This window comes from Schistocerca piceifrons, chromosome X, assembly GCF_021461385.2.
Source record: "Schistocerca piceifrons isolate TAMUIC-IGC-003096 chromosome X, iqSchPice1.1, whole genome shotgun sequence".
Taxonomy (NCBI): domain Eukaryota; kingdom Metazoa; phylum Arthropoda; class Insecta; order Orthoptera; family Acrididae; genus Schistocerca; species Schistocerca piceifrons.
The window spans coordinates 540,055,861-540,079,617 of NC_060149.1; the positions used below are offsets into that span (position 1 = coordinate 540,055,861).

General features: G+C 39.2%; 1 protein-coding gene across 1 annotated transcript in view; it reads right to left on the minus strand.

Moving 5' to 3' along the window:
* Positions 1 to 23,757, minus strand: part of LOC124722509 (protein eva-1) — a gene marked incomplete at its 5' end in the record, with an annotated part of 280,067 nt that overhangs the window by 86,682 nt on the left and 169,628 nt on the right. The window contains one exon of the mRNA XM_047247663.1: positions 21,601 to 21,750. Coding sequence (XP_047103619.1) covers positions 21,601 to 21,750 — 150 coding nt within the window. The remainder of the gene's footprint in view (positions 1 to 21,600; positions 21,751 to 23,757) is intronic.

The following is a 23,757-nucleotide window of genomic DNA, read 5'->3' on the forward strand; positions in this document are numbered from 1 at the left end:
TCTGACCTCAATGAAAATATTTTGTTCAGAATGAATTGGCTTCAAAAAGTACATGCAGATTTTGACTGGAATAACAAAAAGTTAAAGCTTACCAACCCAAAGACAGATATAACACGTGTGACTGAACTAATCGTCTAAAATTGCCTAGAGAACAATTTTCAGATTAGAAGAGTGATTGACTTTAATAAGGAAGACACTGAACAGAATGCAGTGAAGACAAGTACGCTGAATTAGTGGCCACCAAACTAAAGGAAGCTGAGAGTCCAGATAAAGAACAGACAGATCAATTAGGTAGTTTGTTGTGGGAATACAAAGGTGTGTTTAGTGAGAAATCTGGGAAAGTTAAAAGCTATGAATGTAGACTTAATCTAAAACCTCACGAACAATGTTTTATCAGACCAAATGGAGTATCTATCTCAAAAAGAAAAGCTGTGGAGAAAGAACTACAAAAGATGGAAGAGTGGGAAGTAATTGACAGGTGCAGTAGTTCATACAATAACCCATTGGTGGTAGTTTCCAAACATGACGGTGGAGTAAGACTTGTGCTCAATTCGAGACATTTAAACAAATACCTTGAGAGGGACACTGATCACCCTCAGAACATAGATGAGTTAGTGCATAAATTTGAACATATGAAGTGCATGTCTAGTTTAGACTTAACAGCAGGTTTCCATCAGGTACCATTGGAGATTCAGTCTAGGAAATATACTGCATTTTTGTATGGAGGAAGATGCTATTGTTATTGTGTTGTACCACTTGGTCTTGATGTATCAGTTGCATAATTTATCCAAGCATTAGATTTTGTTCTAGGAAAAGAGCTGTTAAGCAAACTAGTCCTTTATGTTGATGACATACCTGAAACAGGAAAGAGTTGGGAAGAATATAAACGTTTGTTGGGTGAAGTGTGTTATAGATTGAGAAAAGGAGGTATGTCTTTAAAACTAGAGAAGTGCAAATTTGGGGTTAAATAACTCAAATTTTTAGACCACACCATCTCAGAAGAAGGACTCTTGCCTGATGAAGAAAAACTTGAAGCCATTGCAAAATTTCCTGTGCCCAAGACTAAGAAACAAATTGTTCTATGGAATTTGTGGCTACTACCGTAAGTTTGTCAGCACTCAAGCTTTAAATGCACCATGTTTGAATAACTTGTTGAATAAGAACACCATTTGGGTATGGAACAAGGGTTGTCAGGAGGCATTCGACAACATCAAGAAACAGATGTGCAATAGCAAAATGTTATACAGACCTGATCTTACAGAGCCATTTTGCAGTATGATCGACAGTAGTGACTACGGACTGGGAGCCCATTTGTTCCAAGAAAAGATGGTAGAGTGATAGAGCATAGATCAATACCTTGTGCCAGTAGAACTTTACAAAAGCATGAGAAGTCATATACTGTCACCAACAAAGAATTGTTAGCAGTCTATTGGGCTTTAACCAAATTCAAGAATTAGTTATTAGGACATCAAGTAGGAATATACACAGACCATGAGGCTTTAATCTATATAGAAGAGTGTACTTTGCATCACAACAGAATAACCAGGTGGGCACTATTCCTTCAGCAGTTCAGTTATACAGTAAAGTATATAAAAGGTGGAGAAAATCTAATTGCTGATGCTCTATCAAGATTGCCAATGGGAGGAGAGGGTGAAAATAACAGTGATGAGTGTGAAAGGGAATTTTGGATTATGTATCTGAAAGGGGTGAAAGATGAGAATGAAATCAGAAAAATTTGTAATGACATCCGTAGATATCAGAACCATGATCCCAACTGGAAGTTAGTTAAAAGTTATCTGGGTAAGAGAGGATACAAGAAAGTAGAGCAGTAGTATAAAGTGCACAAGGGTATACTTTTCAAAAGATACAGTGCAGACAGTGATGCTTGGAGATCGTGTCACTGAGAGCAGTATATTGAAGTATTGATAAAGTATGTGCATGAGAGTTTCGGACATTGTGGGACACAGAAATGTATCCAAAAGATCCAAGAAAATGTATACTTTTACAATATTGCAGGGGAGTGAGTAAGCAATTATCTACATGTGACAGGTGCCAGAGGGTAAAAGTTAGTAATCAAACCTGCAAAGGATATATGCAAAACATCTTGTCAAAAGAACAACTACAACTTGTAGCAGTTGATTTTTATGGATCACTGCCTAAGACTAAAGGAGGATTTTGTTATATATTTGTCATGGTGGATCTTTTTTCAAAATTCATCAAACAATATCCATTTAAGAAAGCAACAAGTAAGAACATTTTGAAAATTAGAAGAGACTATTTCACAAAGGTAGGAAAACCAAAGATCATACTTTCTGACAATGGAGCACAATTTACTTCTAAACTTTGGAAAGCATTTGTTGAGGATGAGAACATAAACCATATTCTGATATCTGCTTACCACCCGTCAAGCAATCCGGCTGAATGTTACATGAGAAAAATAGGGAGATTATTTAGAACTTATTGCAACAAAAATCATGTAAGTTGAATAGAGTACATAGACAGCTTTGAAGATATACTGAACAGCTTACAGTATTCATCTACTGGGTTTTGCCCATATGAAATAATGTATCACAAGAAACCACCGAATCTGATCAATGAATTAATTGAATTCCCAGCATGTAAGGCTATGAGTCCACAGGAGAGAGAAGAAATAGTCAAGAAAGTAATGGGACAACAAGGCAAATTGAGGAAAAACAGACATGATAAGAAGTTTAAACTTACAAATTTTGAAATCGATGATCTAGTCCTGGTGAAGAAACATGAAAAATCCAATGCTATAAGCAATGAATTAAAAAAATTCTTTGGCATCTATATTGGTCCATTCAAAATTCAGTCTATTTTACACCCAAATGCATACAGGTTAGTGCATCCAAAATCTGGAAGGTTATTTGGTTTACTTAACTAAAAACCTATAAGCAAGTGTCAAACACCAAGAAAAAATAAGAAGATGCAAAAGCCCTCAGGAGAACACCACATCTGTGTGTCAAGTGTGTGGCGAGCACTAAGTCTCTGAGCTATGTAGTATTGTATTTTCTTCCTTTTGTTTTCGGATGCTATATTTTCTGCTCAACAATAAACGTGTAATGAAGTTATCTCTTACTGTAAATACTATCCATTCTCTGTAGTACAAGTTTTCTGTGTGTAAAATGAATATTGAGTGACATTATTTGAGGAATAATTTGAAAATGTAAACTGTGTACTAAATTTGGCTTTCTTACAGTAGTGTTTGACCAATAATTTATAATTATCTTGTAACTCTTAAGGTGTGTAAATAATGATTCTTTAAGCATTTCAGACAATAGTTACTACTATAACAGAAACATAAGTGAAAATGACATTTTAAAACTAGTCCATAAGAAATGAGTTGTGTAAAACTTAGTGAGAAAGTTACGAGAGCTTTGTAGAGATGGGGATGATAATACACGACTGGCCATTAAAATTGTTACACCAAGAAGAAATGCAGATGATAAACGGATATTCATTGGACAAATATATTATACTAGAACTGATATGTGATTACATTTTCACGCAATTTGGGTGCATAGATCCTGAGAAATCAGTACCCAGAACAACCACCTCTGGCTGTAATAACGGCCTTGATACGCCTGGGCATTGAGTCGAACAGGGCTAGGATGCTGTGTACAGGTACAGCTGCCCATGCAGCTTCAACACGATACCACAGTTCATCAATAGTAGTGACTGGCGTATTGTGACGAGCCAGTTGCTCGGCCACCATTGACCAGATGTTTTCAATTGGTGAGAGATCTGGAGAATGTGCTGGCCACGGTAGCAGTTGAACACTTTCCGTATCCAGAAAGGCCCGTACAGGACCTGCAACAAGCGGACGTGCATTATCCTGCTGAAATGTAGGGTTTCGCAGGGATCGAATGAAGGGTAGAGCCATGGGTCATAACACATATGAAATGTAAAGTCCACTGTTCAAAGTGCCGTCAATGCAAACAAGAGGTGACCAAGACATGTAACCAATGGCACCCCACACCATCACGCCGGGTGATACGCCAGTATGGCGATGAAGAATACATGCTTCCAGTGTGCGTTCACCGCAATGTCACCAAACATGGATGTGACCATCATGATGCTGTACACAGAACCCAGATTCATCCGAAAAAATGACGTTTTGTCATTTGTGCAACCAGGTTTGTCGTTGAGTACACCATCGCAGGCGCTCCTGTCTGTGATGCAGCGTCAAGGGTATCTCTGAGCTGATAGTCCATGCTGCTGCAAACGTTGTCGAACTGTTTGTGCAGATGGTTGTTGTCTTGCAAACGTCCCCATCTGTTGACTTAGGGATCGAGACATGGCTGCACGATCCGTTACAGCCATAAGGATAAGATGCCTGTCATCTCGACTGCTAGTGATATGACGCCGTTGGGATTCAGCACGGTGTTCCATATGACCCTCCTGAACCCAACGATTCCATATTGTGCTGACAGTCATTGGATCTCGACTAAGGCGAGCAGCAATGTTGCGATATGATAAACCGTAATCGCGATAGGCTACAATCTGACCTTTATCAAAGTCGGGAACATGATGGTATGCATTTCTCCTCCTTACACAAAGCATCACAACAATATTTCACCAGGCAATGCTGGTCAATTGCTGTTTGTGTATGTGAAATTGGTTGGAAACTGTCCTCATGTCAGCATGCTGTAGGTGTCACCACTGGCGCCAACCTCGTGTGAATGCTCTGAAACGCTAATCATTTGCATATCACAGCATCTTCTTCCTGATGGTTAAATTTCACATCTGTAGCACGTCATCTTCATGGTGTAGCAATTTTAATGTCCAGTAGTGTATGTGCCAGGGGTCCAGATGGAATCTTAATTCAGTTTTACAAAGTGTACTGTATGGCACTGATTTCTTACCTAGCTTGCATTTATCAAAAAACTCTCATAAGCACAGAGTTCCAAGCAACTGCAAAAAAGTGCAGGTTATTCCTGTATGTAAGGAAGGCAAAAGAATGGACCCAAAAAAATACACACCAATATCTCTAACATTGGTTCTCTGCAATCTTCAACATATTTTCAGTTTGAATATAATAAATTTTCTTGAGACTGAGAAGTATGCATCCATGAATCAGCATCGCTTGTGTGGTACTCAGTTTGCCATTTTCTCACATGATATACTAGGAACTATGGAAGGGCAACAGGCTGATTCTATATTTCTAGACTTCTGGAAAGAATTTGCCATGGTGCCCCACTGCTGACTGTTAATGAAGCTATTAGCATGTGGAATAGGTTGCCAGATATGTGAGTGGTTCAAAGATTCCTTAAGTAATAGAACCTAATAAGTTGTCCTTGATGGCAAGTGTTCATCGCCAAAAAGGGTACTGTCTGTCAGGAGTGCCCCAGGGAAGAATGATAGGACTGCTGACATTTTCATATACATAAAGGATCTTGAAGACAGGTTGGGCAGCAGTCTGCTGTTGTTTGCTGATGATGCTGTGGTTTATGGGAAGGAGCCAAGGTTTAGTGACTTTAGGAAGATACAAGATGACTTAGCCAAAATTTGTAGTTGGTGTGATGAAAGGCAGCTACCTCTAAATGTAGAAAAATGCAAGTTAATGTGGATGGGTAAGAAAAAACTGGTAATGTTTGGAGGTAGCATTATTAGTGTCCTACTTGACAAACTCAAATCATTTACATATCTGGGTGTAGCATTGCAAAGCAATACGAAATGGAATGGGCAGGTGTGGCTTACAGTAGGAGGGCAAATGGTTGACTTTGATTTATTTGGAGAATTTTGGGGAAGTGTGGTTCATTTATAAACAAGACCTATTGTTGAGAACTGCTCAAGTGTCTGGGATCCGCACTTGGTTGGATTAAAAGTAGCAATTCAGAGGCAGGCTGCTAGATTTGTTACCGGTAAGTTGAAGCAACACGCAAGTATCATGCAAATACTTTGGGAACTGGAATGTGACTCCACAAAAGGAAGGCAGCATTCTTTCTGAGGAACTCTTGTTAAGAAAATTTAGAGAACCAGCATTTAAAGCTGACTGGAGAGAGACTCTACTGCCACTAACATACATTTTGCAAAGGGCCATGAAGATATGATATGAGAAATTAGGGCTCATAGGGGTGGGGGGACTAAAGACAGGTGTTTTTCCTTCCCTCTATTTGTGAGTGGAACAGTATTGGAAATGACTAGCAGTGGGCCACTGAACCCTCTACTACACATAGTGCAGTCGTTTGTGGAGAATGTATGTAAATGTAGATGACACAACTGAATCTTTTCAGGAATGTGTACCTGAGGATCATGAGATTCATAAAGTTCACAATTCCGGCAGTTTTATAGGTACTGAGGGTAAGAAAAAACACCACTCACATATCTGGGAACATATTCCATATGCTCGTACCTTCATTAACAGTCTACAGTAGGGCACCGTGTTAAGCACTTTTCATAAATCTAGAAATATGGGAACTGCCTACTGCCCTCCATCCACAGTTCGAAGTATATCATGTGAGCAAAGGGAAAGCTGAATTTTGCATGAGAGATGGCTAGGGCAGTTCACTGTCACATTCAGGAAGACACTTTTTTGGCCAAAGGAGACTGCTGCAAATGAAACACTGTCACAAGGTTCTATTGTCATAAGAGTAGGGTCAAGTGAACTGTGGACAAAATCATTAAGATTCATTTCACATGGTAAAGTACCAAATGGCACAGGGAAGTGGGTTTTGGTGAGGAAATGAACAAGAAAGCATGACATTCCAAGAAGCTGTCAGTTTTAATATGCATATTAAAGTTAAGGGAACAAGTGGAATTACTGAGAAATATGTTGTGTGTGGTAGAGCCGTAGGCAGGTTTTGTATGAGCATAATTTTAAGGATCTGTTTTCTGAGGAGACATAAGGGTAATTTTCATTTCAAAGACAAGTTCTGGATGATGTACAATAAATGTGAATTGATAAACCATCTGATGAACAAGGAGAAGCGCCAAGCATGAGAAATGAAATGAGTGGACCAAGCTTATGTTACATAATTTGCTAAGGAATTTTCTGAGAAGAATTTTGGTAAATTTATTTTGCTAGTTTGTTAAGTGGCTATTCATAAGATTGATGTCTATGTGTGGAAATTACATAAGGTCATTGGACTAACCATAGAAAATACTGTCTCGGTTAAGGAACAGCCAATGAACCATGTAGTTTCTGCTAAGAAATACAATAAGAGGAGGAAAATCTTTTATTTTTATGTCAGTTAATAAAACATGTGTTAAACATTTGTTGTCCAGATATGAAAACAGTTCACAAATCAGAGACCAGATTTCTTCAAAGGGGGAGGAATGTTGCACCATGACTCCACCAGGTGCAATGTACTTTCCTGCCATGCTCAGCAAAATGACATTCTACAGGGGAAAGCGAGCATCAGCTTGAAGTCCAAACACCATTTCACAAGAAGGTGTATTAAAAGTCAAAGAGTATTTATTCAAAATGCTGATGAAGCAGAAGAAACTTGCTAACTCCTCTAAAGGGTGAAACTGGACAATGTTACAGCTCCAGCTAGGGTCCTGCAGGAGCTGAAGAAACAAGAAAACCAGAACAAATGAAGTCTCACCACCCAATGGTGACACCCAGAAGCTAAGCCTGTTGTCCCTTCTGTGGAGGGGGTGCTGCTGTTGGAAAAGTATTGGCCAGCACACTGTTATAAATAATCCTCACATCAGACCCTCACTCTCAGATGATACTCACTGATATCCTCTGTACATAACCATTTCAGGATGGGTACATGATGCTGAATGCCAGTCTCCAACTGTTATCTTTGATCGGGAGACAACTGCTGTGCCAGTAGCTCTACGTGTCCACTTGAGCTGGAGACAGTAGGCAGACAACATGGCTCCTTCACACCAATGGTTCACCTACTGGGGGGGGGGGGGGGGCTATGGATTGCCTGGCCTCACTATTGTTGTTGACCAGTACCTGCAGGCCCTCATTGTTGCTGATCACCATCCAGTGTGGGCATATGCTTTTAACTTCAGCCGTGTCGAGTACACCATTATTCCCGGTGTATTACACAGCAATTATGAGTCAGTCAGGCTGCCAGGAGCTGCGCCCATCATACATCAACAACAGCATGTGGCAATGTAGGCCTCTGGTGGTCATGTTGATGCAAGTGCCCATCACTGCTGGCATGTGCTGTCTTCCAGGCTGGTGGTTGCTGGTGTCAGCACATGGCACATGGGCAGCCAGCTATAGCATTAGGGGCAACAGCCTTCTGCCTGCAGCAGTACTGTCTCTGTATCAACTATTGTGATCAGGGATGTTTCACTAACAGTTTGCCAGGGATGTTTCACTAATAGTTTGCTGTGCAATTTCAGTCACCACCATCTCCACAACCCATGTACAAGTGAGGAAGTAGCACCTTTTCCTGACCAGTGAATAACCAGTTCCTCTGCCACTGTCAGGGCCAGCTCTTGGCCCTAAAAGAATGAAGCAATGAGTATGAATTATCATTTTATCTGAGTTTCATTGTCTTTGAGAAAGCTTTTGACTCAATGATAACAAAATCTCTAAAAACAGTTTTGAGAAATAAGGCACTGATTCAACTTATCAGTACCACTATATAAGGACAAGGCATTTAACTTTGTTATCAAAAATCTAAAAAGTTACTCACTGATTTACTTCAAATTTTTACACAATAATCTAATAAAAATTCAGACAGACAAAGGCTACATATTATTTTGAACAAAACTGTACAGATTTTCTGTTAAAGCCAACTGCAAGAAAGAAAGTGATGTGCCATGCTATGCTGCTGAAATGTGCAGTATAGTTTTCTTTCTTGCAGTCAGTTTTAACCAGGATAACAGGGCATGTAAACAGATAGACAGATTGTTTCTCCAATATAGAGTATATTCATTCTCATTATATATAATTTTAAACTCACATTGTGAACACAACAATGTACTGTCTTGTTTTCTTCCTCACAGTCACTTAACACAAAACAGGACAGCTGTATTGATGGCTTGTCAGTTTATGATTAGATTATTACTAGGGAATCTGAATCATCCAAAACTTTGTCATCCTACCCATTTGCAGATTAAAACTGTGCAAAATACTGTCATTTAATCTACTATCCTCATAGATCCAGCAGCTGGAGAGGTCTCTCACATAGTGCTTATGCCAGTGATCCCAATTCTCTTCAAGTAACTTCAGTTCCAAATAGTGGTTTTGTTTGCAGTAATACTGAAAAATGCTTAAGGATGGCAAGAGGGGGGAAGAGCAGATGGACAGAGAGGGGGAGGAGAAGGAGGGCAAAATAGACTTGAATGTATCTACATCTACATCTACATGACTACTCTGCAATTCACATTTAAGTGCTTGGCAGAGGATTCATCGAACCACAATCATACTATCTCTCTACCATTCCACTCCCGAACAACGCGCGGGAAGAACGAACACCTAAACCTTTCCATTTGAGCTCTGATTTCTCTTATTTTATTTTGATGATGATTCCTACCTATGTAGGTTGGGCTCAACAAAATATTTTTGCATTCGGAAGAGAAAATTGGTGACTGAAATTTCGTAAATAGATCTCGCCGCGACGAAAAACGTCTTTACTGTAATGACTTCCATCCCAACTCGCATATCATATCTGCCACACTCTCTCCCCTATTACGTGATAATACAAAACGAGCTACTCTTTTTTGCACCCTTTCGATGTCCTCCGTCAATCGCACCTGATAGGGATCCCACACCGCGCAGCAATATTCTAACAGAGGACAAACGAGTGTAGTGTAAGCTGTCTCTTTAGTGGGCTTGTTGCATCTTCTAAGTGTCCTGCCAAAGAAATGCAACCTTTGGCTCGCCTTCCCCACAATATTATCTATGTGGTCTTTCCAACTGAAGTTGTTTGTAATTTTAACACCCAGGTACTTAGTTGAATTGACAGCCTTGAGAATTGTACTATTTATCAAGTAATCGAATTCCAACGGATTTCTTTTGGAACTCATGTGGATCACCTCACACTTTTCGTTATTTAGCGTCAACTGCCCCCTGCCACACCATACAGCAATCTTTTCTAAATCACTTTGCAACTGATACTGGTCTTCGGATGACCTTACTAGACGGTAAATTTCAGCATCATCTGCGAACAACCTAAGAGAAGTGCTCAGATTGTCAACCAGGTCATTTATATAGATCAGGAACAGCAGAGGTCCCAGGACGCTTCCCTGGGGAACACCTGATATCACTTCAGTTTTACTCGATGATTTGCCGTCTATTTCTACGAACTGCGACCTTCCCGACAGGAAATCACGAATCCAGTCGCACAACTGAGACGATACCCCATAGGCCCGCAGCTTGATTAGAAGTTGCTTGTGAGGAATGGTGTCAAAAGCTTTCCGGAAATCTAGAAATACGGAATCAACTTGAGATCCCCTGTCGATAGCAGCCATTACTTCGTGCGAATAAAGAGCTAGCTGCGTTGCACAAGAATGATGTTTTCTGAAACCATGCTGATTGCGTATCAATAGATCGTTCCCTTCGAGGTGATTCATAATGTTTGAATACAGTATATGCTCCAACACCCTACTGCAAACCGACATTAATGATATAGGCCTGTAGTTAGATGGATTACTCCTACTACCCTTCTTAAACACTGGTGCGACCTGCGCAATTTTCCAATCTGTAGGTACAGATCTATCGGTGAGCGAGCGGTTGTATATGACTGCTAAGTAGGGGGCTATTGTATCATCATAATCTGAAAGGAACCTAATCGGTATACAATCTGGACCTGAAGACTTGCCAGTATCAAGTGATTTGAGTTGCTTCGCAACCCCTAAGGTATCTACTTCTAAGAAACTCATGCTAGCAGCTGTTTGTGTTTCAAATTCTGGAATATTCCATTCGTCTTCCCTGGTGAAGGAATTTCGGAAAACTGTGTTCAATAACTCCGCTTTAGCGGCACAGTCGTCGGTAACAGTACCATCGGCACTGCGCAGCGAAGGTATTGACTGCATCTTGCCGCTTGTGTACTTTACATACGACCAGAATTTCTTCGGATTTTCTACCAAATTTCGAGATAATGTTTCATTGTGGAACCTATTAAAGGCATCTCACATTGAAGTCTGTGCCAAATTTCGCGCGTCTGTAAATTTTAGCCAATCTTTGGGATTTCGCGTTCTGCTGAACTTCGCATGCTTTTTCCGTTGCCTCTGCAACAGCGTTCGGACCTGTTTTGTGTACCACAGGCGATCAGTTCCATCTCTTACCAATTTATGAGGTATGAATCTCTCAATTGTTGTTGCTACTATATCTTTGAATTTGAGAAACATCATGTCTACATTTGCATAGTCAGTTTGGAAGGAATGGAGATTGTCTCTTTGGAAGGCTTCTAGCGACACTTTATCCACTTTTTTAAATAAAATTATTTCGCGTTTGTTTCTGGTGGATTTGGAAGAAACGGTATTGAGCCTAGCTACAATGACCTTGTTATCAATAATCCCTGTAACAGTCATGACGCTCTTTATCAGCTCTGGATTGTTTGTGGCTAAGAGGTCAAGTGTGTTTTCGCAACCATTTACAATTTGCGTGGGTTCGTGGACTAACTGCTCGAAATAATTTTCGGAGAAAGCATTTAGGACAATCTCGGAAGATGTTTTCTGCCTACCACCGGTTTTGAACAAGTATTTTTGCCAACATATCGAGGGAAGGTTGAAGTCCCCACCAACTATGACCGAATGAGTGGGGTATTTATTTGTTACGAGATTCAAATTTTCTCTGAACTGTTCAGCAACTATATCATCGGAGTCTGGGGGTCGGTAGAAGGAGCCAATCATTAACTTGGTTCGGCTGTTAAGTATAACCTCCACCCATACCAATTTGCACCGAGTATCTACTTCAACTTCACTACAAGATAAACCACTACTGACAGACACAAACACTCCACCACCAATTCTGCCTAATCTATCTTTCCTGAACACCGTCTGAGACTTCGTAAAAATTTCTGCAGAACTTATTTCAGGCTTTAGCCAGCTTTCTGTACCTATAACAATTTCAGCTTCTGTGCTTCCTATTAGCGCTTGAAGCTCAGGAACTTTCCCAGCACAACTACAACAATTTACAACTACAATTCCAACTGTTCCTTGATCCAAGCACGTCCTGTATTTGCCATGCACCCTTTGAGATTGCAGCCCACCCCGTAACTTCCCAAGGCCTTTTAACCTATCCAATTCTAACACATAGTTAATAATTCTGAAGCATTGTCAGTTTCAGTAGTATTATTATACAGAAGAAGATACAAATCTGAGTTACAGCATTCATTAGTCTTTCATCATAATAGTGATAAATTCATAGTTGAGAGAGATGTCAGGCAAGAAAAACTCCACATTTACAAAACTCTTCATATCCATAGTGGAAATTTTCAGATCCTTAATCTGGGAAAATGAAGAAGGAATATGTGGTAATCGAGCATATATGAACTGCTTTTATTTTGCTTATGACACTAGTCTGTTTGCCTTAGTGAATGTAAAAACTTGGTAGAGTCAGTTTGAAAGAAGGCCTATAAATCAATAAGATTGACCAACATATGACACAAATGAAAATAGTAGAATGAAGTCTTACAACCAGTTGATAAGTTTTTGTATGAGAACATGCTCAAAAGTGATGCCTCTTAATTTTTATTCTGTTTTCAATATTAGTTGAGGTATTATATGTCACACATATTACTCAGTCAACTTTCCCATTTTGCTGATGCAAGCTGCAACCCTCTCCTGCTAAATAATATAATTACATTGGTTGAAGAGAAAAAGCATTCTGTAATCAAGTTTCACATTCAAAGAGCTCAACCACACATAGAGAACCCTCTCCTTTAGAACCACACCACACATGAGCTCTGCAATGTCTGCAGCAATTCAACACCTTGGGTACATTGTCACTGATGATCCTCCATACAGTCCCAACTTGGCCCCATCCAATTTTCATCTGTTTCCTAAACTTAAAGAAAACTTCTGAGGACTTCACTTTGATAGTGATTAAGTGGTGCGAGCAGAAGTGAGGCTGTGGCTCCATCAATAAAATCAAACATCCTACAGTGACAATATCTACAAACTGATCTCTCATTGGGAGAAATGTGTTTGTTGCCAGGTGATAATGTTCAGAAATAAATATGTAGACATGATGAATAAATATGTAGACTATTAATAACATTTGCTTTATTTAAAAAGTTTTAAATGTTTTCACATAAAAACTTCTGAGGAATTACTTTTCAACATGCCCATATATTTAGAGCATTTGGAGGAAACTTGAGGATGGGTGGGAAAAGATGTAAACAACAGACCTAACACTGCCTGTTGAGGTTCTGCTAAAGTAAACAGATTTTTCAAACCAGAATGTCTTTTTCCAGTAGTGGATGTAAAACAACCAGTGATGTTATTGTTGTTGTTGGTGTTGATGATTGATGATAAGGGTGATGAATGTAAAAAATGACTGAGTCTTTTTCTGGGTAGAAAATCTTAACTGAGTATTAAAAAAGGCAGGATGATTGGTGTTTAATGTCCCTTTGACAATGAGGACATTGGAGATGGAGCACAAGCTCAGATTGGTTAAGGACAGGAAAGGAAACTGGCTCTGCTCTTTCAAAGGAACTGTCCTGGACTTTGTTTTAGGTGATTTTGGCAAATCATCGAAAACCTAAATCTGGACGGTCAGATGTGGATTTGAGCTGTTGTCCTCCTGAATGTGAATCCAATGTGCTGACCACTGTGCTGCCTCTCATATTTTAATTCCGTCTTAGATTGTCTTCTGTAAAGAACGCTCTAAAGGGGAAGTTACATATCACCCCAGAAAGAAAATACTGACGGAACTAAAGAAGGTAAGTTATCCTGATGATATACCCTATGAAAGACCATTTGTTGTAAGGACCTTAGAATTCTACTTAGCATACTTAATGTCTTATTCCATTATTGGCATCTCTGTTGCAAGAATGGAGTTTTACCTTTATGACAGAAGGAGAGGGCAATATTGCCAAACTTCTCCTTAGGAATCCTAAACTCAGAATGGATTAATATAAGAGTCCTGTAAGGAGTCTCCTGTTTTTAATCTACATAAATGACCTTTCAGTGAATTTAAGGGAAACTGGACATCATGGTCTGTATTTTTTACTAGTGTTTTGAAACACAATAACACAAAACTTTAATTGATATTGAAATGAAACTTTAACACTTTAACCAAATAGTTAGTTTATTTTAAACTCTGTGTGAAAAAAATTTAAATACTGTGGAATTCATAGTGGAGTGAAAATTGATTTTTATTTTGCATACTAAATTATGTATAATTTTTATTTTAAGTAGATTGCAATTCTACACCATTCAAAGTGATAGGCCAAGACAAATTTTATTCTTTTAGTTATTAACTTGTTAAAAGAAGAAAGCCAGACTACTTACCAAGTTCTTGTTTTGTGTATTTAAAAAAAATTAGAAGTAAATTCTTTCTCCTAATAATTTAAGAACATATGGCATGCTCAAGCTTAAAATATTTAATACATTGTTGAATGATCTGGTTCACTGTGTAGGCATACACTGTATTATTATTCACACAAAATTTTGTTTTTGTAACTTTCCGGATGAGATAATGGTACCTTAGTATGCGAAAATGCTGATTATGGAAAACTGAAATGAAAGATTTGCATGTCATTTTCTTCTCAATGATAACATGTAAAAACATTCCAGCTCCATAATCTTGTTGATTCTGAGTGTCCTTTCCATCTTCTTTGGGTTTTTCTCTTTTTCTGTTATTCTGGTCCATTTGTCATGCTTCCAGTAGCTTTTTCAGCTTCAGTGACATATGGCCTGTCCATTTTTCATGTCGTCCCTTGTTTTGATGCCTAGTCTGCTCATGGTTTTTAAACTGTTTGTTACTCCAGCATTAAAACATTTTATGTCATTCATCACACCAACCTGAAAAGCTGACATGTTAACAAATACAGTTTCCAGCAAGCACCCCCAAATGCAACCACGGGCTTGAGCCCCGAATTCCCACTTTATGCAAGTCTTCACCACCTCAGCTATCTGGATACATTTCCCTTCCAATCCAAATTCTCAAGTTGTTGCACACGGCAGATGTAGCCATACTGTCTATTATCTTCATTGCTGGCAGCTTTATCTGATTCCTGCAAGAGGTTGGACATCGTATGCATCTGCACTGAAGTTATCATTACCGTCAAGGTGCATGTGTTTGGTGTCTGATCTGTTGGGCATGCACCCTCCTGGAATGTCAATTTTAGAATTTTTATTTATCCCAAAATTTGCACGCATATGTAGAAACAATCATCTGTGACTCAACTAGAAACTTGAGCATCACTAAATGCATTGGGAAACCTTGTGGCTTTGGCAAGTACTACATACTTTAAGTTTGTTTGGTTGTCATGCTGTTCACAGCAAATTGTACCGTTTTCAAGTGGCAGTTTTGGCTCTATTTTTCTATCATGATGGATGTGAATCTTTATAGAAATTTTGCAAAATGGGATCCCTAGCATTATCTCTGGTATGGGGTCCCTAGTGTTATCTCTGTCAACTGCTTGTACATCCTTTATCAAGGGACAATTCAACACCCATTACAAAATAACCATGTCCCCAACTACCTTTCCCTTTATACACAGTTTAATTACATTCATAGTATACCATCTGTCTATGGACAAAGGAGACCCATCTGGGCATGCTGAGACTACACTAACGGAAAAGTGATTAAAGTAGACTCTGAAGGGCGCCACCATGCTTTACTGTGGGAGTATTGATATATATTCATGCAGGCACTCAAATGAATCAGTCAAAAAGAATATGTACTGTACCATATTTTGCATTAGAGGAGAGGAAGAAAGTGTGGAACTTCAAGGTCAAATAGATGATATTTGTAGATGTTGGAACACTTGCAAACTCTGTGTGGTGCAAAACAATGCAACTAGTTTAGACATAGAGTCCTGCAGTCAGTGTGGAAAGGCTTCACAATAATATGTCAAACTGTGGAGATGACAACCATCTTGGTCCAGACCTAGGCTGCTAAGTTGGTTCTACTGGCCAATTTGAGGGTTGTTTTCAACAGTTTTTCACATTCATCTCATTGAATGTTGGTCCTCGGTTAACCTTTTCCCAAACATGCATGAAAGTATAGCTTTCAGAACACATTTGGTTCAGCTTTTATTATGCCAGTTAGCATTAAGAAATAGAAGAAATAAAAATAATGCATCAGTCCATTAGCATTATTAAATATTAAAATTTGAAGGAAGAAAAAAAGCACTAAAGATGGTATCAAAGTTTTTTATGACTTTTTTGTGGGTTAGGTTATCTTTTTTGATATCTAATGGTATTTCATCAGACTTTTTTTCCATTTTCCATATTTAATATCAGCCCAACATTATTGGTACTATCGCAGTAAAAATAGCTGTTGTCAACATTTTCTGTTAATTAACTCATTAGATATGATAGCTTTAATCATACTTGAAAATAATTTTGGATTGTTAAGTCATAATGGTGGCATCCATATTTAGATTAATAACATGAAAATGATGTACTTTGCATATGCTGGTGAAATATGCTTGCATTTATAGGTACCAAGGTAATCTATCTTATGAAAATTGTTTAATAACTATTCAACATTTCAGATATAATAAGTTCCTTGTATTTCCTATCAAATTTAGTTGTTGCAGTACAGCAAATTTCTACACTTATAACATTACTCATCTAAATAATGACAATTTTATAATTGGATAGATAAAATATCTGCTCACCAATCGATGGCAGAACAGACACATAAAAGAAGGTTATAATTAGACAAGCTTTCAGAGCTCATTCTTCAGGCAGAAGGCTTGAAGGGGAAGGCAGACGAGTGAAGGAAAAGGACTAGAGAGATTTACGAAAAGGGGCAGATTTCAGGAAAGTCACCCAGAACTGTGGGTCAGGGGAGATTTACCAGATGGGATGAGAAAGAAAGACTGATTGTTGAAGAAAGACTAATTGTTGGGGACTGCATGGAAAAGATCTGAAAACCTGAGAGTTTAAACGTGGGAGACAGGGCAACATCCAAGACCAGAGGTGACTGCTTAAACATCATACACAAGTTAATAAGAGTGAAAAGCTAAGTGCATTGCATGTAACAGAGGTAGGATGGGGGGTTGGGGGGGGGGGGGGTAGCGGCAAAAATTAGACAGGTAAGAAAATGAAATGTGTAGAAAACTAAAATGGAGTGAAGAAAGGAGTAGTTACTGTGAAGTAAATTAAGGCCAGGTGGGTGGCAAGAACCAAGTATATGTTGTAGTGCTACTTCCAACCTGCGGAGTCCTGAAAACCCAGATGGCACCTGTAGTGAAACAAGTACCGAGGGCATGATTGTCAAGTTGTAGAGTGTGTTCTGCAACAGGATACTGCGTGTTGTCAGTATACACCCTCTGCCTAAGCCCATTCATCCTAAGTGATAATTTGGTGGTAGTCATGCAGATGGAAAAGGCCGAACAGTGCTTACACAACAGCTGGTATATGACATATGTCGGTTCACAGGTGGCTCTCCCTTTGATAATAAATGGTTCGCCACTTACGGGGCTGGTATAGGTGGTGGTAGGAGGGCGCACAGGGCAAGTCTTACAGTGCAGATGCTCACAGGGGTAGGAACCATATGGTATGGGGATTGGTGCAGAAGGAGCATAGGGTATAGCAAGAGTATTGTGGACATTAGGAGGGCGGTGAAAAGCTATTCTAGGTGTAGTGGGCAAAATCTGAGACAGAATGGATCTCATTTTAGGGTGTGATTTTAGGAAGTCAAGGCCTTGTCAAAGTAGCTGATTAATATATTCCAGACCAGGATAATACTGAGTAATCAGTGGTGTGCTCTGAAGATGTTTCTTGGAGGGATCAGCAATTCCAGGATTGGATGTGACGGCCTGGGAGATCTGCTTTTGAACTAGGCTAGTGTGGTAATTACTTCCAGTGAAGGCTGAGATGAGAATGATGGTGTATTGCTGTAAAGGGTCTGCATCTGAACAAATATGTTTGCCTTGAATGACAAGGCTGTATGGGAGGGAACATCTGACATGGAAAGGATGGCAACTGTCGAAAAAAGGATGGCAAACTAAGCAGTAATCTCTGTCTTGCATATTACCTTGTCTTCCACCTTTAAGCTCTCAGCTTTTCACATCTTGTATAGTGCAGTCCCCAAAAATCAGTATTTCCTTCTCATCCCATCTGGTAAGTCTGCCCTGATCTGCAGTTCTGGGTGACTTTCCTCAAATCTACCCCTTTTTCCCAGATCTCTCCAGTCTTTTTCCTTCATACCTCTTCCTTCCCCTTCAGTCATTCTGCCTGAAGAAGGAGCCACTGGCTCCAAAAGCTTGAGTAATTATAACCTTCTTTTATGTGTGTGGTCTGCTGCTGCTTGGTGAATAGATTTTTTATCTATCCAGTTATATTGTTTTGTCAAAAACTGATTGATTTCATTGTTATAATGACAATTTTAGAATGTTACTCCCTCTTTATTAAATTTCTGTAGACAAACATGCTTTCAATAGATGCTGTTTTGCAGGGCAATACGAAAAAGTGAGTAGTACAAACACTGTGAAAAATAGGTAATCACAAATCTTGTAGAGGTCTCTTCAGTGATCTCGAAATTAACACTATCACTTTTCAGTACACTTAACTTTTAATGTGAATGGTAGATGACAATATTTTTAACTTATTTTGTGTGTGGTTAGTTTCTGTAGTCAAAACGTCCAGCTGGAATATATAATTCAAGTGGAAACTATTTCCATGCACTAAATACAGAAAGAAATTATTGCCAAAAGTCGCCACTAAGGACACTTCAGACATATATAAATAAAATGAATATGGTAGATCCTTAAAAAGCAGTTATAAGTTGCAGAGGCTCTGCCTATACAGAAAGAAAATAACAATTAATTTCATCAAATAAGATGCTGCCAACAGACAAAGAAGACAAAAATTAGATGATGTGTAATTTACATAGCCACAACACAAGACAAAAAATTGCACTGCCTGACAAAAAAATTGAAACACCCAGAAGACATGGATGGATGTCAATGTAACTACATACAGGTACATACCATTGGGTTGTATGTAAATAATTAGAGTTGCAATTCTGTGTGACCAGTAGGACAACCACCAAAATGCATTGGTGTTGTTCATCTTTAGTGTTGATACCAGGCCTAATAGGGCATATGGTGGGCATGATCAGCATCACATGTTGAGTGATCATTGCATAGGGCATGGAGATGCTACATATTTGTGTGAGATGGCGTTACCAGTAACAGATTAAATTTGAAAGAGGTGCCATTGTCAGACTCCCTATGGCCTGCTGGTTGAGTCATGCAATATTCACATTTGAAAGTGACAGTGGCCTGATGTTAGACTGCATGGAAACTTGAGGGGAGGCACACTCATTGTTATGGTTCCAGTTAATCCTATCTGATCACTACAAGGGAGTATCACAGTATTGTTCAACAAGCAAATTGTAAACCCTTCACATCTATGTCCACCATCTGAGAACAAGTAATAGACCTCCTGCAACATTATTTGTCATGTCGCACCATTGGTCAGAAACTAGAAGGAACTGCACTAGGGAATTACCATCCCATGCATAGGATGCCATTAACACCTCAACGCAGATGATTGCATTTGGAGTGATACTGTGCCAGAGAGGCATGAACTGCTGATGAACGGCATCACATTGTGTTTTGTGATGAATCACAGCTCTGCACTATCCCAGATGACCATCATTGGTGAGTATGGCAACGGCTTGGTGAGAGATCACATTCTTCCAACATTTTGGAGAGTACAGGGCTGTTACTCCTCACGTCATGGTGTGGGGAGCCACTGAGTGTGACTTCAGTTACAGCTGGTGGCGACTGAGGAAACTCTGATGGCACAACAACATCCTTCATCCTCATTTGTTGCCTCTTAGAGGATTGTATTGTGGTGTTATTTTTCAACAGAACAATGCTACTTCACATATGGCACATGTCTCTATGAACTGCCTGCATGATGTTCAAGTACTTATATGGCCAGCAAGATCCCCAGATCTGTCACCAACAGAATGTTTGTTGGATCATCTGGGATGTCAGCTCCATCCCAGTGCCAGTATACATGGTATCAAGAACTATTTACAAAAGTTGTGGGCCACCTTACCTCAGGAGAGAATACAACTGCTTTATGACACCATTCCCCACCAAATCCAGGAGAGAGGGTGGGGGGACATCATGCTGGTAAGTGGTATCATACTGCCAAATAATATGAATAAATTTTGTAACCAGTGAAATAACACCAAATACTCTTTCAACACAAGAGACTTCATTTTGTTTCCTCCTCCCCTTCTGGATTCTTCACTTTTTTGTCAGGCATCATATTTTTCATGCAGACTTTCTAGTGATTCATGGAAGCTTACTCTTAGGATGAGGTGTACAGAATAAGTTGGATGCATGGATGGATGGGTAAATAAATGAATGAGCAGAAATCACCACTCACTTTTATAGCCAAGTGATGAGTAGCAAACAGGCACTTACAAATATTTATAATGACTAAAAATGTAAATGTCATGTGACTAGGGCCTCCTGTCAGATAGACCATTCACTGGGTGGAAGTCTTTTGATTTGACGCCACTTTGGCGACTTGCACATCGATGGGGATGAGATGATGAAAACTTGAGCATGACTAAACAAGGAAAGGAAAAACTATCAATATTTAAAGATGAGTAATAAGGAAGATATGGGGACAAATCTTAAATAAAGGAGAATGGAAGAAGAGAGAGAACAAGGAAGTCTACTTCTTGATGCGATGAACAACAATCCTACAGATACTGAACAGCAGAACAATCCAACGGGCGTGTCATGTAGCCTGTAAGCAAGAAGAAGGGCCCTTGAAGAAGGCAATTGATGGGAAACCAAGTACCAGACACCCCACAGGACAACCAAGGCAGTGCTGGATGGATGACCTGGTGAAGAATCTGGCAGCCCTGGGACTGAAGACAGCTGGAGTAATCGAGCGCAAAACCAAAAGGAATGGAGGCAATTTGTGGAATCAGTGTGTGGTCTACAGGGTCTGTGACCACTGGATATGTGTGTGCATATACACATCAAGAGCTTTTGGTACACATAAAAGAAAATTTAAGATGCTTTCACATTGCTAAAGAACTTTTAATGTTATAGAATTGATACAAAAACTATAAAATATAAAATATACAGAAATATTGTATGCCTAATGTCAGTGAGGTGTACAGAAGAAAAATTGTACTGCATTAGATTAGCATCAAAATATGAAGTGGATGACATAATTTCAGTGGGTCAGCAAATTAGTCACACGTACAAAGCTCTGGAGAAGAAAATCATTGAGATGAGTCTTGGTTCAAATGTACCCCTACATTTACAAAATCTCTTGAATTCTGTATTTTGGTACTGTGAAAAAATTACTGAAAAGATATTATTTTTCCATGAATGGAACTCACTTTAATTAATTTACATAAAAAGTAATGAGAAGAAAAGTGAACCACAAGAAGGACAAGAATATTAGTGAATAAAACAAAAAAGGTCACTGGAAATACAGGACAAACAGATGTTACAAAATTTTGTGTAATTTGTTTAAAGAAACTTGAATACTCACTTTCCTCAGGGACACCCTGTGGCTGTGGACACTGTATACTTTCATATTCAGTGCGTCCAAAGCTTGCTGAGTAGACAGCAATTCGAGCATTTGGATTGCACTGCAGGTGCACTGTTTCACTTTGACATGCGACTTTGCTGCGAAACTCATCTGAAACAATAAATCGGTTTCAAAGTCACAGATATGAAAATGCTGTCAAAAAAGTTACAAAACTACACAAGAACGTTTAAACTGGAGATTTTTTCAATTTTCTCATGTGGCTCATACCACAATGCAAGCCTTTATATTTGACACCTATTAGCTGGTTATCATATCTGTATTTTAATTGTAACTATTCCGTGCAATGAATGCTCATGTAACTGTAATGTCAAGTTTGTATTATTGTTGTTAGTCTTGATATAGTTGATAATGATATGGGGAGAGGGGTTGAAAAAAATGCTATTAAATAGTTTAGTCTTCTTAAAAACACAAATATTGACATCTGATGGACAGATTATGCCCCCACTCCAGTATACACTGCAGATATGTTTGAAATTTAACCAAGAACATTGGCACAAACTCTTATATTCAGGCATTTTATGCCCACACATCATCTCCCCTTGTCAGCTAATCCTGGTGATGAAAATATTTTCACCTCAAGGATTTCAGCTAATTTCCTCCACTGTAAATTATGTTACGCCTTATCAACATTTGTCTTTTCATATTAAATGAAGGTCATTACAAGTCCAGTGCCCTATGATGACAACGAAAAAAGTGACCCATATAAGTATACCAGGGCTGCAACAACACAATAAGCAATAAACAAAACATTTAAAAATATGTTTTGCAGTAAATGGTCTATCACTTAATGTAGAAAAAACACAGTCATTCAGTTCTGTACAAAACAAGATGTATCATCATCACCAAAGATGCAGCACACGGGAAATGAAATATATAAAACTGACTTTGTGAAATTCCTGCACGTCCGCACTGATTAAAACTTCTACTGGAAATCATGTACAGGATATTTGGAAATTTCCATTCCAAACTTGTAAGACTTTTACTGGGGAGTGAGTAGATAATATTTTGAACTTAGAAGCCACAGAAATTGCACATGTACTCCTTGATAGTTTCTCTATGACGGAATGCAGTGTGTCCCCTTGCAATATGGGTGTGCAGCATCTCCTTGGAGCACCACAGTCACACCTGCTGATGATGATGATATTTGGTTTGCGGAGTGGTTGTCAGCACCCATACGAAGTCCTGATTTTTACACAGTCCATTTTCTTTTCACAATCCAATCTAGTCACTCTCACAAATGAAGATGATGATGATGATGATGATGGTGATGATGATGATGAAATGATGAGGACAAAATAAACACCCAGTCCCTGGGCAGAGAAAATCCCCAACCTAGCCGGGAATCGAACCCAGGACCCTGTAATCCTCACCTGCTGATGGTGAAAGTACCCTTTCTTGAAGTTGTTGCATAACAGTGGCAAGAAGAGTATGTGATAGAATTAGACTTTGTGGAGATTGGTCTTGATAAAGGCAACGAGCAGCTTTTCCATTACCATGAGCTTCGCAATTCAGAAGAATCATGTCAGCGTATGCTACAAATGTGTACTCAACCATGTTGTTCTAACACTCACACACATGGGAATGAGACTTGAAGTGGGTCAGAGAGGTAAGTTCAATAAATGGTTCAAATGGCTCTGAGCACTATGGGACTTAACATCTGTGGTCATCAGTCCCCTAGAACTTAGAACTACTTAAACCTAACTAACCTAAGGACATCACACACATCCATGCCCGAGGCAGGATTCGAACCTGCGACCGTAGCGGTCACGCGGTTCCAGACTGACGCGCCTAGAACCGCGTGGTCACACCGGCCGGCTAGAGAGGTAGGAAAGACATCAAATGTCATCAGCCAATCCGACACATAAGCCCCCACCATGACTACCCTATTGCATAACTACCTAGCAAACATGTTTTCATACAGCTGTAGCACTGAAATGGTACATTTCTGGACATGTGCTCCAATTCAAAGCGTTATGTGCTTACTATCTCTAAAAGTCCTAGAAGTTTAGAATGGGAATTTCTGTAAACCCTGTATTTAAGGCTTCTCAAATGCTTGAGTTCAGCAATATTTGTTCAAAGTGTAACTGTCGATTTTGG